Below are 20387 nucleotides of genomic sequence, written 5' to 3' on the forward strand. Positions count from 1 at the left end.
GTGATAGTGGGCGGGACTATCTAACCCACTGTCAAGTTCTGTGTAACGGTATTACACTTACTAACTGATAACAAATGTTTATTCTTCCTTGATTTTAATTTCAAGGTTTGTTTAGGGGATATATGTATTAAAAAAGAATTATGTGAATATTGATAGGATGGTGGTGCAACTTTTAAGATAAATTTCTTAGATTTCTGTGGTATTTGAATCAAAATATTTTTACAACTAAATTGTAATATAATCTTTTCTTCATGCCTTTCTTGGCCCCAAAATACACCTCCTTAGATCCCCAAAGACAGCTAGGCCATGGTGCTAGTAAAGACCACAATTTTTAGCTGTTCATTGCTAGAGTTAATTCTTCCTGAAGCCAGGCCATTTTAGGTCCTAGCGTAATGTAAAATAAGGAAGAATTCTTAGCTGACAGTCATTTTGAACATTTTCTAATGAGGGCTTGAAGCAGTATTCCCTGAGATATACTTTTTGCCAGACTGAAGAACCAATAAGAAATTCCAGGCCCCAGCAGTGGATGATTACTGATTTTCCACGTTAAGCCCTCCTTCTTTGCATTTCTTACAATCAAAAGTTTGCTGTCTTACCAATAATCATATAATATACCTTATGTTAATCATTTAGTGTGGCTTATTCTTGTTGGAGTAGGATTGATATGGTGTCTTCAAAGAAGACAATTGTTTCTGTGCATGGAGCCGTTTCTTCTACCTATGTCATCCCAGCACAGCATTGACCCTGGAATAGAGTGCGTGCATGCACTAGGCAATTCAAAGATGCAAGACTCCTAGAAATTATAGAGTGCTCATCTTGTTACATCTCCCCATTCATATACCCCCACAATTTGAACGAAACCATTTCATTGTAATATAAACCTAATATCATCCTTCTCTCCTTCAGCCTTGTTTGCTTTGCTCTGATTTCTTACCAGTATCCATCTTTATAGTATAATCTTTTCAAAACCTAATTCACTGGGCACAGTGATGCACGCCTGTCCTCTCGGCAGCTTGGGAGCCTAATGGATCTTGAGTTCAGAGCCAGCTTCAGCAACTTATCGAGGTCCTGTCTCTAAATAATATATTTTAAAAAGAAAAGGAAAAAAAAAGGCTGAGGCTGCGGCTCAATGGTTAAACACCTCCGGATTCAATCCCTGCTCCCTCTCCCAAATAAAAATTTAAATTCACACTCATTCTTTCTAGATGAAAATATTTAATGCCTTTACATTGCATTTACAATAAAATTCCAAACGTTTACTGTGGTCTGTCTTCCTGCTAATTCTGCAGTCTGATTTCTTACAGTGCTCAGCTTTTGTTATTGCCTTGTGCTTACAACACTTCCAGTTTACTTTCTACCTGTAGGGATAATTCTTCAAGGAAGACATTAGCTGAACAGGATTTTTTAAGCCTACTCTAACCTGGAACACTTAAGTATTAGTAGTACTAGTCCTTTTTGAAATTCTAATTTCTCATTAACATTTCCATTTATGTAGCGTGCCAATGTTTTAGCCCTGCCATAGATTTTTTTTTTAAATTTTTTATTGTTGGCTGTTCAAAACATTACATAGTTCTTGATATATCATATTTCATACTTTGATTCAAGTGGGTTATGAGCTCCCATTTTTACCCCATATACAGATTGCAGAATCACATCAGTTACACATCCATTGATTTACATATTGCCATACTAGTGTCTGTTGTGTTCTGCTGCCTTTCCTATCCTCTACTATCCCCCCTCCCCTCCCCCTGCCATAGATTTTTAACTTGGATATTTCCCTCTCCTATACCCCAAAGGAGAAACTTTGAAAACAAATCTTTTACCTTGTCCTTTTAATTGTGTTATGGAATTGGGATTTTCTGTTCCAGCCTGTTTGTCATTCAGAAGTCTCATACTTTGAAAATGGGTATCATTTCAAATTACATATTCTGTCTTTGGCCATTTAAATCTGTCCCTCAGGATCAAAATTTGAGTATCAAGTTTATTCAAGTTAGTAGATTTGGTCAGAAAATTTGGAACTACGGATAAAAGAATCTCCATTTTCAATGTGATTATCAGTTGTTAACATTACTGATTGTACATTTCTGTTGTGTAACTAGATAGGAGATTACATGGGGAAAAACAAACATTTTAAATACATTGATCATAAAATGTACCATGATTCTGAAAATATTAAAATACCATTTAAAACCAAGTGAATGCACATTGAAAACAATAAGTTACTAGTAATGAAAGTAGCTAGGGAATTAACAACACAGCAGCACCTTTGTTTTGATATAGCATATTTTAACACTTTTGATTTGTTATTTCTTAGACAGATTTTTTTTTTATGAAAAGGATTATTAGGTTAAAAGTAAATAATAATAATTAACATATACCAGAAAATAATCATTAAAATGTGTTTTTTTTCCCTTTTCTCTGAATCTTGGCAACTGCTAAGAGATTCTGACAAACATGAATGAGTTCAATAATGTGTAGGCTTGCTTTGTGAAAACACATAAGTTCCATTTTATTTTTGTAGTATTCATCACCTAGAAAAATTAACTAAAATCTACATAATAGATATTAGAGCTTTTCAACAAAAGAAATCTTGAGGTGTGTGTTTAATTTTTCTTCAGTTGTCACATAAATTAGAGTTGTAGGACTACTAAAATTTGAAGATGACCTTGAAATTCATAGAATTTCTCATATTCCAATAAAAGCTATAGAGCATGCTGAATTTATCTGATATAATCAGCCATGTTACTGGCAGACAGTATTAAACTCTTGCTAGTTTCTATTAACTTTTTAGTCATAAAGGCAGAGAGTTCATACAGATATCTTTCTTGCTATATTCATTTATGGTCAATAATAGCCTCAATATGATATTTGTTATATTTATGATTGCATAGTTTTTTAAAATTAATACTGTATTCAATTTTTAAGTCCTGCTATTGATTCTACCAGAGAGGATTCTTCAAGCTTAGTTGCTGAACTTCAAGAAAAGCTTCAGGTTGAAAAAGCTAAGTTTCTAGAACAACTTGAAGAGCAAGAAAAAAGAAAAAATGAAGAAATGCAAAATGTTCGAACATCTTTGATTGCTGAACAACAAGTATGTGCCCCTGTCTTCATTACATTTATATGAAATATAAAGATAAATGTTATGAAAAGGGCTTGTATTTAATAATTTTAAACAGTAATATGTCCCATGACAAGCCAAGGAAAGTAAGTATTCAGGGAGATGAGTAACCAGTAGTTCTATGTAAGAATTATTACTTGAGTGACAACTCCTGTTTTTAAGAATTTATTCTTTATAGATTCTTTTATGATTCATTGTAAATGCAATTGAGCTTTCTCTTGCATTCTCCAAGTTGTTTTGTGAGTACATATACAATTTTGGACTTCTAAAATGAATTAAATGAATTAACTGATTAAAATCAGAAGTATAAAATTGACAGCCATCTAATTGACTTCTTCATATTTTAAAACTTCTTTAAATATTTATGAAATAGCATTGAGAGATGACTTCTAAGGTACCTAATGATATTCTTTTGAAAGTGCATAAAATAAAATCATTTAACTGCTTTTATAAATGTATACTACTTTTCTATATGTAAATAATAAAAACATAAATGGTTTCATACAAAGCTGTTTTATAAGTATTCCTTTCTGACAGCTCATGTGTGCTTACTGATTATAAATTAATTAATGAGTTTATACTAGGTCTTCATCTAAAAATACCAAGTTATTTTCCTGTTAAGTTTTCCTATTGCTGCCAACATTATTGTCATTATTTGTTGATTCAAGAAACAAAAAGCTCTTAGATTTTTGAAACTGGAAAGGCTAGGCAGATGAAAAGAATTATTTTAGATCATTTCATCAGTCATCTATTTCTGTTGTGCTTCAAGAACATTTGAAATTTTTTAGATGAAATTCTTAATAAATTCAGTCCTTTTAGAAGAAATTCTGCAGTTTAAATTGCCACCTATGTGATCCACCAAAGTACTTGGATATATGAATGTTGTAGTAAGAAAGTGTGAAAGTGTTGGGTAGTGATTAATCTAGCCAATAAACAGATCCCATGCTTATTACAAATATCCAACTAAGAAAAACCGAATAAAGTTAGCTCTCAAAGGTTTGTATAATAATCAAGACTTAGCTAAAAACAAAAGGAAGATTCAGAGGCAGGAAGATTACTCAAAGCAAAAAAAAAAATTGTGTGTAACAACACTCTTATTATAGATCATTTTACTTCTTTCTCCAAAATATAAAAATAATTTGCTAGTGCTTTTCCTCTAATTGTAAATATATGGACAATAATGAAAAAATTGAATTCACTTTCAAGTTATTAAATTGTGGCCAAGAAAATATATTTTTTTACCAGATTACATTGTATTTTTATTTTTAAATATACATTAGTGAATCACGTGATCTTTTTCATACACAGATGTTATAGAAAAAATATTTGCAAGTTTAGTTTCTTAGCTGTAGTTGCTAAGTGTATTCAGATAATTTAAATAGCTATTATTTCATTATTTCAGACCAACTTTAATACTGTTTTAACAAGAGAAAAATTGAGAAAAGAAAACATAATAAATGATCTTAGTGATAAGTTAAAAACTACAATGCAGCAACAAGAACGGGATAAAGGTCAGTACTGTTTTGTAATATGAGTTTTTTTAATGAAAATTCACGTGAAGTATTTTCTCAATGCTTATTTCAATTTGGGGGTCTTTCAGATTTGATAGAGTCACTTTCTGAAGATCGAGCTCGTTTGCTTGAGGAAAAGAAAAAGCTTGAAGAAGAAGTCAGTAAGTTGCGTAGTAGCAGTTTTGTTCCTTCAGCGTATGTAACAACAGCCCCAGAACTTTATGGAGCTTGTGCCCCTGAACTCCCAGGTGAAACTGAAAGGTCAGCCATGGAAACAACAGATGAAGGAAGAGTGGATTCAGCAATGGAGACAAGCATGATGTCTGTTCAGTAAGTATGTCAGTCTTATACAGTATTATTTTAAGGCTTTTTAAGTTTGTAGTGCCATTTTGTAAGTTATAAAACTTGGAAAGGGAGTATTTTTAACTTTACTGATGGCTCACAATCCATATAAAGTGTAATTCAAAAATGCAAAGCATAAACATGTCGGGAGAACTTGTAATAGACTATATGAATGACAGAAATAAATCGTATTAAAAAAACCTCTCAGGGCAAAAATATAAGATAGCTACATTCTGTGTGTAAGAGAGGCAGCTAAAGCAAAATGATGCAAAGAAGGTGAGTATATTGTGATAGAAAAATATCGAAAAAAGTGATAACGAAACAAATTTTAGAATTTAAAAACAAAGCTTTAAAAAGCTAAGGAAGAGATTTTATTATTTCCTGTTGAATAACTGGGTAGCTGATTACTACTATACTTTTTTAAAAATTTACTTATTTTAATTAGGTATATATAACAGCAGAATTATTTTGATTGATTGTACACAACTGCAGCACAACTTTACATTTCTATGGTTGTACACAATGTAGCGTCATACCATATGTGCAGTCATACATGATGTCCATCTCATCCCACCATTTTTCCTGCCCCCATGCAACTAAGGACGAGATTTTAAAGACTAGGTTTCACTAAAATGTGGTTAGTTGTTAATTAAAAGTTGTTTTTTTTTTTTTTTCCTTTTCAGTACCAGGGATTGAACTTGGGTCACTCAACCACTGAGCCACATCCCCAGCCCTATTTTGTATTTTATTTAGAGACAGGGTCTCACTGAGTTGCTTAGCGCCTCGCTGTTGCTGAGACTGGCTTTGAACTCTCCTGTCTCAGCCTCCCAAGCCGCTGGGTTATAGGTGTGCTCCACCACACCTGCCATTAAATGTGTCTTTGATAAACTTCTACAAGCCAAAAATACTTTAAAAATAGAATGTGAACTTTCAAAATTGACAGTTTAGGGTACTTCTCTCACAAGAAACAATAAGGTAAAAGTCTTTATGTTTGGAAATTTGAATACCTAATGGCTAGACATGGATATTTCTTTTTAGTATTGAATTATTCCAAACTAAAGTGTCAAAAACATAAATGTGACAAGTGATGGTGTGGGAAAAATATATAGCCTCAAGTACATTTATTTCAAAAATGAATTCACTCTTGTAGGAGAAAGAGCAGTTCTTATTATCTGGGGAAAATAGAAATTTGAAGACATTGCCCCTAAATATATATAACAAGTTTTGCTTATAATTTCAAAAAATTTATAGATCTAGGTCTAATATACTGAATAGACAATATTGAAATGTGGTCTGCATTTATATTTACATTTCCAAAACCTTATTGAAGAATGTGAAGTTCAAAATTTCAGAAGGCTACAACTAATAACAAATTATTCTTTTACTTACAGAGAAAATGTCCCTATGCTGTCTGAAGAAAAACAGAGGATAATGCTCTTAGAACGAGTAAGTAAAAATTCTCTTCATGAAATACCATGTTGAATGTGTCCACTTTGGGAAAGCATTTAAATAACTTTATTTTGAAATATAGGTTATAGACTACCTCTTTTTTAGAAGTCTTGTCATTTGTGATCCTACTGGCTAAAAATTGTCAGTATTTCAGGCCTTTCATTGTCATAGTTTTCCAAAGAATTTTTTCTGTATAAAAGAAAAAGGTAGGTAGTTTTAATAAAATAAATATATGAAATAACGGTTTTACTCATCAGTGCAGAATTCAGCAAAATAACATAAATATGAGTTATACACATTTATTTCAAAAATAATGTTTGTAAATCTGCAAAAATATAAAGAAAGATAATGAAATATGTTTTCAATAAAGATTAATTGAAGTGAACAGGAGAAAATTGGCAATAGGGGTTTCCTCCAGTTGTATACAAAATTGAACACATTTGGCCAATCCTTTAAGATCTTCAACAATATCTTTTGCTTACAACAAGCTTGTTTGGTAAAAATCCATTGTCAAAATCGTACAACTTTGTTCAAATACAGCTTTTATGCTTTTGTTATTAAAGACGTAATATAAATGCAAGATCCTCCACTTACATGAGACCTTAAGCAAGTTCTTTGGAGAATAGGTCTCAATTACTACCTATTTCCAGACTCCATGCCTAATATATATAAAGTTGAATAGTGTTTGGCTTATGTAAATGTATCTAAAATTGTTCTCATTTGCATTAAAGTGCTAAATAAAATTAAAACAGTTGGAAAGAGTTCATGAAAAATAACATCCCCATTAACTTTTTGTACCAGGACCATACATTTGTTTGAATATAAGAGATTTTTGACAGTCATTCTGTTTATATTTAAATAGGTATAAGGGTAAACCACAGGTCTCTTTTTTTTCCACCTGTAGACACTGCAGTTGAAGGAAGAAGAAAATAAGCGATTAAATCAAAGATTGGTAAGTTTTTTCTTAGAAGATTTGATCTTAACATTTTAAAATTATTTCCATTATATTTCATTAAAAAAACATACCATGTGAAGAATATATACTTTACTATTAGTATTTGATGAACCATGTTGGTCAGTGATTACTATTGATTAGAGTAATAAAGTCAGGTCAGAGTTGTAACTGTGGATTCATACTTTTTCATGGCGTAAAGACAAATATGTATTGGTGAAAATTAAGATTAGAACTGACCAAGTGAACTGGGATACAGACTTAAATATGATTAATGTTGAAAACATTTTTGCAATGAACACATTTGATGCTGTAAATATAAAGGGTTCATAAACTATTTTTTTTTTAGATGTCGCAGAGCATGTCTTCAGTATCTTCACGGCACTCTGAAAAGATAGCAATTAGAGAGTAAGTATTTTATTTTTATTTCATGGTTTTTTTTTTTTTTTCTGTGAAAAAAAATTATATTTTATTTTAGTCCTAATGGTCACTCCAGTCCATGCTCTTTGAGCCAAATGCTTTGTACTTGAAGGTAGTAAAAGAAAATTAGAAAGCGAGGTTTTTCTAAATTGTTATCCTGGAACCATTAGAATTACTTCCCAAATTATTGCTATTATGGTATCCTCAATCACACAGATATTCTTGAAGCCTGTTTGGCTATAGTTAGCAGTTCAGCTGGTTACACTTCTTAAATCTCCTATATGTCCTTTTAATTTTATATTGGAAAGACTTGATTTTCCTCATTTTTATTTTTATTGATATGCCACAAATTCATAATACACTATAAAATATTTCAGTTGAATAATGTAACAATTTTCCTAGATAAGTCAGAGAAATAGTTTATGGACACAGCACCTTTATTTGATTTATTCATTTTTATATGATGCTGAGGATTGAACCCAGTGCCTCACACATGCTAGGCAAGCACTCTGCCACTGAGCCCAGCCCAATAATTGTTCTTTTACTTGAGCTATATGAAAGGAGCTGTGCATTGGTAGCAACACATGTATAATGATCTGTCTTTTATAGCTGATGGGATAAATGCAGAAATTACTTAATTAAATATTTTTAAAGACCCTTTATTTAAACTGTTTACTAAATTTTTGGTTGTCAGATATTTGTGTTTCTGACATTTCATGTCTCATTTGAGGTTTTTTGTTTTTTTTCATGTGATTTGAAACAGCAGAATGGTAACTGACTTTATTCACTATTTATCAAATCAATGGATTGTTTATTTATGGTCTTTTGAAGATTAGAGAGATGAGCTGTACAAAAAACCTGTTATACCGGATGTGGTAGTATATACCTATAATCCCAGTGGTTTGGGAGGCTGAGACAGAAGGATAGCAAGTTTGAGGTCAGCCTCAACAACTTAGGGAGACCCTAAGGAATTTAGTGAAGCCTTAGTTATAAAAATAAAAAGAACTAAGCCCGGTGTGCTGGTGTAAAACTGTAATCCCAGCTGCTCAGGAGGCCGGTGCAGGAGGATTGCGAGTTGAAAGCCAGCCTCAGCAAAAGCGAGGTGCTAAGCAACTCAATGAGACCCTGTCTCTAAATAAAATACAAAATAGGGATGGAGATGAGGCTCAGTGGTGGAGTGCCCCTAAGTTCAATTCCCGGTACCCAAAAAGTAAAACTAAATAAAAAAAGGTCTGGCAATATTGCTCAGTGATTAAGCACCCCTGGATTCATTCCCTGGTTCCAAAAATAATTAAGAAAAAAAAATACATTGATGTTTTTGAACAGCAAATCTATAAAAGCTTTAAAGGGACAGACACATAATAAGCACATAGGCAGTTGTACTTACTTTTTTGTTGTTACCTTGTTCCATTTCTTCAGACTATATCTCAAGCCAGTAATATCCCTTGACTTATTTTGACTGAAGTAAGCAGTACCTGGGCTTAGCTCAATTTCTTTTTTTTTGAAATTGAGACTACTACACTTGGAAATTGGATCAGTTCTTTGACACTGACTATAACAGATCTCTCTCTTTGAATTTGTTTTTTGGTATATAATAAATAATTAGGGGGAAAATCCTTCTATGAGTGGATAAACTGTGAGGGTGTTTTTGTACTCCTGTCCGAGCGTTGTTGTTGTTGTTGTTTTTCCTTTCTATAAACATATCACAGAAATCTTATTAAGGAAATTTTTTGTCTTTGATAGTTGCTGGCATCATGGTTTGAACATCTGTATATGACCAACCCTCCCTTTTGGAGCTGAGCAAAATACAAAAGAATGTGTAAATGTCATCTGTAGATTGCTTATGATACTTAATACAATGTAAATACTTTGTAAAAAAAAAATGTACTGTAATGTTTATGGAATAATGAAAAGGAAAAAAGTCTATATGTTGAATAGATGTGCAGTTTTTTCACCAAATATTTTTGGTTCATGGTTGGTTGAATTTGCAGAGGATGTAAAATCCCCCAATTGCAGAGGTCTAATTGTATATACTGAAATATTCAAAATAAGAGGCTTGATGGTAACTCTCTCTTTGGGACAGTAAAATTACTTTCCTTTATTTAGTTTTCAGGTGGGAGATTTGGTACTCATCATCCTAGATGAACGTCATGACAATTATGTATTATTTACTGTTAGTCCTACTTTATATTTTCTGCATTCAGAGTCTTTGCCTGCCCTGGATCTCAAACCAGGTGAGGGTGGTAAGTGTCACATCCATGACTGAAATAATAGTATATAGTAGAGGAAATAAATTTTAAAAGATTTTTCCCCTATTGTATAATCATATAAAAATTGTCACTTAGAGGAACCTCTACCTCATTTGTTTTTTTATAAAATTGCTGTATCCAGATTTTTACAATATAGCTTGTGGAGTATCAGAATATATGAGGATTCACACATTTCATAGCCTAGTGATTGCAGAATTATATTGCTGATGCATGTTCATTTGTTTACAAAGACATTACCAATTTTTGGCAAAAAAAATATTACTTAAATTTATAAGTTATCTTTTCTGTCTTGAATTTTTTGTAAAAATTTGTTATAGTCAATATATATATATATATATTTGTCCAGATTTCACATATTAACATTTTTGCTACATTTGATTTTTTCCTATCTTGTTTTTTATTATACTAGTTAATACTTTTGAAAGGGGAGAGGGCATTAAGCTTTGTTAAGATATTCTAAACAACAATGTCCATCATCTATTTGATCTTTAAAGAACTCAAAAAGGGGCTGGGGATGTGGCTCAAGCGGTAGCGCGCTCGCCTGGCATGCGTGCGGCCCGGGTTCGATCCTCAGCACCACACACAATGATGTTGTGTCTGCCAAAAACTAAAAATATAAATATTAAAAATTTCTCTCTCTCTCTCTCTCAAAAAAAAAAAAAAAGAACTCAAAAAGAAGAAAATAGATAACTTGGTACACTTAGTCAAAGAAGCATTATTTAGAAAAGAAAACAAAAATGTACCCATGTAAATTGGTATTTCTCTTTGGAGAGACCTGTGAATTGAGTCACTGGACTAAGCCAATATCGACATCTCCATCATGGCTATTGATAGTACACTCTTAAAATAGTCATGTACCGTGAAAAATGAGAAGATAACCTTACAATTTTTCTATTTTTTCACTTTGAAATAATGATTTTGTTGATTTTTCTTTATGTGTGTGTGGTTTTTTTGGTTGTTATTCTTTTGTTTTTCATTTGTTTAAACTTCGTATTTGAAAGTGATTTTAAATTTGCTAAAATTTGTTATAGCCAAACATGTATGCATTTGTCCAGATTTCACATATTAACATTTTTGCTCCATTTGCATTGTATGTATGTATTTCTAAATATACAAATAAGCAAATACACAAAAATGTGTACATGCATTTGTTTCATTCCCAGAACCATACATTGCTACATGATGGTTCTTTGCCATTAAACATTTCTGTGTTTAAATTTAGGAAACACTACATTTTTTTAAAATTTACACTACCATATTATAAAGACTCTCACAAGGCTTTCAGAAAACAATTTAACAACATTAAGTCATAATGAGCCCACCCCTCCCACATTCTTTTGTGGTACTGGGGATTGAACCCAGGGCCTTGTGCTGGAAGGCAAGCCCTCTACCAACTAAACTATATTCCCAGCCCCCCTACCTTTTTCCTTTGAGAAATACATGACAGAGAATGCCAATTGGTGTCATACTATCTCTGTGTGGTTGGCAAAAGAGTGGAAGGGGAGCATGGATTACCAGAGTATTTTTGCGTCTGTGGTAGTGGCACTCATTACTCTTCTGGCACAAAGGGATTTAGTTTTAGATGATTCTTTTCTATGACACTATGAATTAGATGTGAAGCACTATTTTACTCTTCAAAATATTTTCCATATTCAGCTCTCCAGATACTTTATCATCTTATCATGTGATAGAACCCTTTTATAGTTCAATTTCTCATGATTTATTTAGGATATCTTTCAGGCATATCTTGCCAAATTATTTTCGTGGAATAAGTAACAGTTATGTCCTCTGATGGGGATTACAGGACTTTAACATAAATAAAATATTTTATTGTCTGAATACCTTTAATGTCAACTTTACTGTGACAGCTACTTTTGAAATGAATTAAATTAATTAGATTCTCTGGCTTTATCTAAATGAGGAATACCTTTCTCATCCCGTCACCATTTTCAGTCTCCCCTTACATGAGAACTACCCTTCTAGACTTATCCCCTTATACAAGAACTATCCTTCTAGACTCAGTTTGTTTTTTAACAGTTATTTATTGAGCAAAAACTATAGTCACACTGCTGTGTCAGACATTGTGACTATAGGTGTGAGAAAGGTGTAGATTCTGCCCTTTCTGCCAATGCTATTAAAATTAGTACTCCTCAAAAGCAGTTCTTTGCTTTGATCTTAGGAAGATCAAAGATCCAGATCATCTTTGTTCTTTTGATAGGTGGCAGTGTTGAGTTAGCCTAGAGTTTTTAGATTTATTTGTTCGTTATTCATACTTAAGATTTATCAGTTCCCTAAACTATGTGAGTTATGTGATTTGATGTGCCATGAATGTTCATTTAGGAAATGAGTTTAAAAAGCTATGTGTCATTGGTTGAAAAGAAACATGAATTCAGTTTTATCAATTATTAACCATTTAGTGATTTCAGTACTTTTCAAACCTTACATATTCTTTTAGTCATGCAAACTTCATTAGGCTTTTGTTTCTGGCATTTCTGTTTTCATGAATACTTATAACTGTACTTTCAAAAAGAGAATAACAATTTGATTCATTAGCTTCAGGTGCATCTAGAAGACCCTGGGTACTTGGAAAAGTAATGGAAAAGGAATACTGTCAAGCCAAAAAGGTAAAAACTATATTCTATAATATAAAACTAGGAATTTTATTTATATAGAAATTTATTGATGGTGCTGTTCTTGACCTTTTAACTTACTTCAAGTAGAGCTTGAATTTAATTAGATTTAGCTTAAGACAACAATTTTAGAAGTATTTATATTATTGGTCTTTAGGTAAAGGTAGATCCACCAACAATCTTACCAACCTATAAAGGAAAACTACTATAGTGTCTATTAAATTACTAATGTTACTTCTACACTATATTACTTCTACACATTGTATAACTGTTGACAACCATGAATTATGTTTGTACATAGGAGTTGATGTTCAGTTATTTTCATGCCCTACTCCCATTGAGGAAAGCTAGTGTAAAGTATTTGGTGGCTTAAAAATAGATCTATGGCTAGGCATGTTGGGGTACTTGTGTAATTTGGTTTAATTATTCAAGTGATTTCCTTTTTTCTTTTCAGGCACAAAACAGATTTAAAGTTCCTTTGGGGACAAAATTTTACAGAGTGAAAGCTGTGTCATGGAATAAGAAAGTATAGCTTATGGAAGAAATACTTCGTTCTGTGTCATTTCTAATTTGTCCTACAGTGCTCATTAATCACTCCAGAAACAGCAGGTCATCTTTTGATACAAAAGTCATAATGACAGTATACTTCATTGGTGTGCATCATTTACTTTTTAACTGGCTACATTTTAGGAACAATAAATTCATCAAAACCCTTGGCTGAATTAAAATGGTTTTGGTTTTTGTTTTTTACCCGGATAACTCTAGAAATGCGGACCAAACTGTTCATTTTCTCAAAGGGCATACCCTGTGCATTGTGGCTTATGATTAGCCATATTAATTGCCTGTTAAATATACATTAGCTTGAACTTAGATGTTAAATGTTAGTTATTATTACCAGCATTTGTCCTTTTGTGAAATCAATATCAGAATACTTGCACTCTTTAACACATTCTTTATAAAATGTATAAATTCTAAAAAACTATTTAAAGAGGGGTGTTATTGCATGCAGATAATCATAATTTTGAGTTTGCCTCAGTAGATTACTAAAGCAAATTCTTTCATTTATTTTTTTAAATGCCCTTTGATGTTTCAAAAACAAAAAAGGAACTTTGTATTTCGACTGATTTTAAGATCAGCCGTAAATAATCAGCAATCTTCAAAAGCACTTTCAACAGATAGGTCATCTGGGTTCTAAAGGGAGGGGTCTGCGCCGTTGACATTTTTGAATGCAGCACTCAAACCTTCCCAACGTCTTGGACTGTTTGGAATAATCATATTGATGAAATCGTAATTCATGGTTGAGTTTCAGAAAAAGATATTCATTGTACATTAACCATTTAGAGGTCATTTAAATAACAAAATATCATATTGTAAAAGACCTGTACAATTTTAAAACAATAAAGATTTGAACCTGTAAATGTGTGTGCCTTTTAAAGAAGGATACATTTTTAATATATTTGAGTGATTGTTGGGAAGTGTGAAAAATTGTTATGTATTATATCAAAGAGAAACATGTTTATTATGAAAATGTTCTTTACTGTGTAACAGGGTAAAACAGTGTTATGTAGACTAGAACTGTGTAAACTAGACCTTCAGAGGAGTTGCCATTGAGTAAAGGTATTTAAATGAGTTAGTTGAGTTGAATGAGAGTTGTTTCAGGTTTGTTGCTAGAGAACAGTAACAAAATGATTCTTTTTCAGAAAATATTTAATTTTTAAGTTAAATATTTTTTTAAGTATGTATATCTAATAGTACAAAAAATGGAATAAACATCATAGTGTATAGAAAACTGAATTTGACAACATATTAATGAATAAATGAACAAATGATTTCATATGTTTCTATTCAGTCCTTCCATGACATCTTTATGCAAAGAATACTAAAGCAATAAATTTACTTTGTATACAGTGGTTTTTGTTAAGCAGGTTTGGTTGGATCTAAATGAATCTGCTAGGTAGGCCTCTTTTACGTGCGCCATTGTGCTGCAGCATTGTGGTATGCTGTAAAAATAGGTCATTGCAATACTCTTGCCAGGTGCCATGGTGCATAGCTGTTATCCCAGCAGCTTGGGAGGTTGAGGCAGGAGGATCATGAGTTCAAAGCCAGTCTCAGCAACTTAGTGAGGCCCTAAGCACCTCATCTAGATCCTGAAAAAGGACTGGAGATGTGGTTCAGTTGTTAAGCTCCTCTGGGTTCAACCTCCAGTACCATTAATGTTGGATGTTGTTACTTGTTTTTCTAATGTCCTGTTTTACATAATATCAATGTTTATATATACCCCCCTGCAAAAAAAAAAAAAAAAAAAAGCTGAAATGATTTTACTAGTTTAAAAAGAGTAAGACAGGAATCTAATTCATGAATTGAGTTGTTAGTTTTGGGAAATTAAAAGCAACCCCTTGAGCTTTGACATCCAAATGCCTGGCTTTGAGTTTCAAATGTAATTTTATTTATTCATCCCACTGAGTCACCTGTGTTGGCCTTGAACTTCCTATCCTCCTGCCTCAGCCTCTCAAGTCACTAGGATTACAGGCATTGTAGTGTAATCTGAGTTGCATAAATTTTGTAATCTCATTTGTCTCATGTTTAAAAGGAGGTAATAATTGGACCTACTTCATGAGTTCATTTTGCATATTCAATGAGAATTATAAATGTTAAATAATTTTATCAGTTTCAGGCATATACTAAGCACTCAGTACATGTAGGCTATTTATACAATACAGTCACTAATTGGTCTCAAATACAAGTGTAGCTTTATTTTTTGTGTGTGTTTTTTTGGGGGGAGGTTATATATTTTTTTAATTTATTTTTTTGCATTATAATTCTTAATACACCAAGTGTAGCTTTATTAAATGACTGATGTTAAATCACATTGACTTCAAATAAACTTTCAAGCGTATGTATATTATATAGATTGGATTCTAAATATAGTGGACAAAAAGCATATAGACTTATATTATTGATGTGAAAAAATTGTCAAGGTATAAAATCTACATGTAAAAACATGCATATATAACTATATACATATATATGTATACATATAAACATACATATTACATATGTATATACCAGAAAAAAACCTCTATTTCTTGGTTTTGCTTCCAAAGTGTAATTTTACTTGGGGGGACCACTTTTATGTGGTATGCTAAATTACATGGCTATACTACTATAAGACAGTTTATATTTTAATTTACTCTCTTACATGATAATGAGAATTTAATTCTTTCATAGCCTCAATCCTCTGCACTTTTATCTTTCCTATATGGTGTGTTATTTTTCTAGTTAGTTTACTAAGAATGACATTATGATGAATATTCTCTGCAAAATACCAAACTATGAATACATTTCCTTTCTTGTACAGCTTATGAATTTTATTTGAAGTTTTTCTGCTTTTTCCTTCTTGTGCTGTTATAATTATTGTAACTTTAATACTTTCAAATGCTTTCTCATATTTTATCAACTCACATTTTTCTCTTAAGAACTTCATTTTAGAAAAATACTAGTTCTACTTCCAACACTGTAGCTTCCTATATTTTAGGACCTTCTTAAAATTTTTTGTTAGACACAATTTCATGGGGTCTCTCTCTTCTCTTAGGAAAGAATCAGTAAAAAGAATTTTCTGAATCTGTAATTACAATAGGCTTTTATTTGATTGGTTGATTAGCAGGACAGTTTTTTTGCAGGCATTTCTCCGTTGTCACTCCATTGTCTTCTGTCATCCAGGTTATTGAGAAATCTGATGCCATTCCATTTGTATGCTTTGACATACTGTTTTCTACCCCTCCTCTTTTCTCCCCAGCAATTTTTAGGAGTTTCTTTTTAGTCCCTGTACTAGGAAAGTGCATGATAGCGCACTGTAGTTCCCAACCCTAATCATACCTTCTAGGTGATCAGTGAAACCTTTTTATCCAGGGATGCATACCCTGTAAAACAAAGGGAATTTATTTTTATTTCATGTTTTCTTTTGTTGTTGTTCTTAAACTCAGAATTCTGTTAAAAGTGCAGGCTTTTAGAATTTCATTTCTTGTGTTATCTCCTATTTTTTATTTAATTGGTATTGCAGTCTTTCTGGGAGTTTCTGCAAACTTTTGTTTTGAGAGATGGGGTCATACTAGGTAGTCTAGCACTGAGCTTGTGATCTTTCTCCCTTGCCCTCCAAGTAGCTGTGATTACAGGAATGTACCAGGGTGATATGCACACATTCAGCTTGTTCCTTTTGAGTAAATTCTTTTTAATATGGTTTGAGGTACAGGTCCATATTCTTTTGCATGCAAATATTCAGTAATTCCAGTGCCACCTGAAGACAGTACTACAGTGCCTAATTACTAGAGTTTAGTAATAAATTTTAAAATCTGTTCATAATGATCAATCTGGGAGTAACAGTCCTCCATCTTTGTTCTTTTCCAAGGTTGTTTTTGTTTTAGGGGCCCCGATTCAATTCCATATGTTTGATGGAGAGACCCAATCCAACCAACCAGTCTCGACTCCCATATTTTTGCTAAATTGTGGCTCAGTGGTAAAACACCCCTGGGCTTAATCTCTAGTGCCACCAAAAAATTCTTATGCAATGGCAAGGGCATTCTAAAAAGTGACAACAGAAATCAGGGGGTTGGGAATCATAGCACTTCTACCTTGCTTTGGTGAAAATAAATCACAGAGAAAAGCCAGATTCAAATTCATCACATTTCTTTATGAAGGTCTAAAATAACTATTATCCTTTAAGATTTAAATACAGGTTTATAGATGTTCTCAGGGATTAAAAGAAAAAAGTATTTGGTGTAAGGATGTCTAATGTCAACCAAAGTTGGTAATGAAAATCAAATTTTCACAAATTTATCTTGATAGTTATTAGTGATTACTAGGAAGCAGTTAAAATTGCTTCAGTCCACTAATTGATAGCTCTTGTGTCATACTCTTAGGACATAAACAAGTTGCCCTTAGTCAAAATTTTTTAAAAAAATGTGTATAATTTATAATCTTTATGGGTAAGATGGAAATTTTTTCAAACAATCCTAACAGTGGTAATGAGACTGAATGGTAAGCTTTAAGCTATTTGGTTTACATACTTTTTAGGTGTCTCAGACTTGGAAACCATTTGAGTAAGCTCTACCTGTTTGTTTCATTCCCAATTTAAAATAAAGCTTAGAGGCAATACCAGTTCTAATGTTAGAAGGAAAGATTAGCAACCCTCAAGATAAAATGCAAGTTTAGTGTTCCATGTACTCCTTTAATAGAAGCAATAATAGACGTGTAAGAATACTAGGAAGACTATTGGAGAAGAGGGAGGGGAACATAAGGGGGAGAAATGAGATTCAGTATGATCTAAATATGTTACTTGCATGTACTAGTATGCCACAATGAAACCTAGTATTCTGTTTGTTTGTTTGTTTGTTTGTTTAAAGGAATACACCCTAGGTCTGCCTAGGATGATGAAATACTACTATTTTTAAAAAAAAAAACCAGGGATTAAACCGAGAGGTGCTTAACTATGGAGCACATCCCAGCCCTAGCCCTTTTTATTTTTTATATTCAGAGAGGTCTCATTAAGTTGCTAAAACTGGCTTTGAACTTGGAATCATCCTGCCTCAGCCTCCGAGCCACTGGGATTACAGATGTGCACCACCACACCCGGCTCTTAAACCATTTTAATGGATGTCGACCTTTTCTTTTCGTTCAGGGTTGGGTGCTAGGCCTGTCAGAAACAGGAATCCTTCCAACTTTATTAAACTAACATTTAGTGTTGATAGTTTTAGGAATTCCCAACACTTTTAGCTATTTTTACAAACGTTCAGTTTTAGAATTATTTGTTTAGGTTTGTGGAACCTAGTGGCAAAGATAATTCTGATAGTGTAATTCCAACTTGATGTTGTAATTCCCTTTACACTGCTTTAGAAATGTCATAATTTTTAATTCCTTGAACATTCATAGTAGCAATATTACTCAGTGAGAAGTTAATGTAGGTGTCACTTGTAATCTCTCTGGAATTCTGTTCTGCCAGTGTTTCCTTAACCAGTTCAGGCTTCTAACATGAATGCTTAGTTTCTTAAAGGGGTTCTTAAACTTCACTCCCCCAAAAGTGTAAAGTCTTATAGGCATAAGCCATGTCTACATTCTCAGCAGTTTCTGCCATCATATATTAGAAGTTATGTCTGCACCCAACCTGTTTGAGAAGTATGGCATCTGGAGGTGTCATAACCTTTAAAGCAGGCTGTTCATTTGCTCACAGAAACCTATTACATTTTTCTTTCTGTCTTCATGTCACCATCCACATAATTAGATCCTTTGTAAAAGCAATACATTTTCATAAATATTCTTTAAATTTAGCCTGTAAGGTCAAAGTATACAAGGAAGCCTTGGCAAGCAACCGACAATGTCAAAGAATCCTCACAGAAAGCTCTTACTAAATAATCAGCACTAAAAGCAATTGTGCATAATTTAAAATATGAGATGCCTTACAAATAATATCATCTGTTAAATAATAAGAGCAGTCAAAAATGATACTAGGAACACTGGTTCATGCCTGTGATTCCATTTAATTGGGAGCCTGAAGCAGGAATATCACAAGTTAAGAATATCCTCTGCAAATTAGCAAGACCATGTTTTTTTGATATATTTTCCCCATTTCTAAAAATTGGTGTATGAAATGTGCATTCAAAATAAATTTAACAAGGGCCTGGAGATGGTAGAACACTTCTGAGTTCAGTCCCCAAAAGAAAAGAAAAGGTACTCTATAGGAGTATCATCCCTGCCTCGATAATCCTGTGGGGAGGGTCTAGCAGACAGCAATAACTTTATAACTTTGGAATCTCATATTTCTCAGTGGGCTTCCACATTAATTGGTGACCAAGAGCACTTATGCTTAAAACTTATGGGGAAGGTGGGCTGGGGATATAGGTCAGTTGGTAGAGTGCTTATCTTGCATGTACAAGGCCCTGGGTTTGATTTCTAGCACCAAAAAAAAAAAAAAAAAACCCACAGAGGAGCTTTTCAAACAGTAGAATTTGAAGTTTTATTACCAACCTGACCATTTACTGTTACAAATTGAAGTAGCAGAAATCTCACACCATGAACTAACAATTCCTACTTGAAATCATAGAGGCTTGTGGATATTATTGGCATGCCAAAAGGAAAAATGTCTCTGCTTTCTGAGCACATGTAAATTTTCATTATTTGAAAATACTGTTCACTTCCCTTTTTTATATCAGTGCTACTATGGTTTCTAAATATCTTCAACTGTTCCCTAAAATATGTTTAATGAATTAGAATCACTCACTTTCCCATGGTGTTGCATAAATGCAGACCACATCACAGAGGGTATGTTTCTGGAACAAGCCCCTGAGATATTCATTTGTGGCAAATAATATAGTTGCCAAGAGATATAAGTGAATTCTTTTTGTTGGAAAGCAGAATTACCAAAAAGTTGCCTTAGCTGGCAATCAGAGCAAGAATTAGGTAGTGGTCCAACTGCAGTATATCACCTGATGTGTTGACACTTCTCGGTGCTGCTCATGCACTATCACATCCTACCTCCTCTGTTCTGCTTTCTAGGTCACTTCTATGAAAAATACTCTACATTTTTAAAGATAATACCCAAGAAACTGAGTTTGCATTGATGATCTTTGTCATTGTATCTGAATCTAGTCTGTGTACTTGTAAGAAATAAACCTTTTACTCTAAGGAAATACTTGCACTTGAGGA

At 32.8% G+C, this 20387-nt stretch overlaps 1 protein-coding gene across 5 annotated transcripts in view; it reads left to right on the forward strand.

Moving 5' to 3' along the window:
• The window catches only part of Rb1cc1 (RB1 inducible coiled-coil 1), a 73337-nt gene extending 58811 nt beyond the window's left edge, over positions 1-14526 (forward strand). For 2 of the 5 annotated variants that reach the window (XM_071602368.1, XM_027932780.2), the window contains exons 16-24: positions 2926-3091; positions 4521-4629; positions 4719-4959; positions 6363-6417; positions 7325-7372; positions 7722-7780; positions 9899-10035; positions 12616-12686; positions 13147-14526. In XM_071602368.1, the coding sequence (XP_071458469.1) occupies positions 2926-3091; positions 4521-4629; positions 4719-4959; positions 6363-6417; positions 7325-7372; positions 7722-7780; positions 9899-10035; positions 12616-12686; positions 13147-13224 (964 nt within the window). In that variant the 3' untranslated portion in view covers positions 13225-14526. Of the gene's footprint in view, positions 1-2925; positions 3092-4520; positions 4630-4718; positions 4960-6362; positions 6418-7324; positions 7373-7721; positions 7781-9535; positions 9872-9898; positions 10036-12615; positions 12687-13146 lie in introns of those variants that run through there. The other 3 variants (XM_027932781.2, XM_071602369.1, XM_071602370.1) reach the window with 3 other exon arrangements.
• The last annotated feature ends 5861 nt before the right edge of the window (positions 14527-20387 follow it).

Source organism: Marmota flaviventris, chromosome 15 (assembly GCF_047511675.1).
Source record: "Marmota flaviventris isolate mMarFla1 chromosome 15, mMarFla1.hap1, whole genome shotgun sequence".
Taxonomy (NCBI): Eukaryota; Metazoa; Chordata; class Mammalia; order Rodentia; family Sciuridae; genus Marmota; species Marmota flaviventris.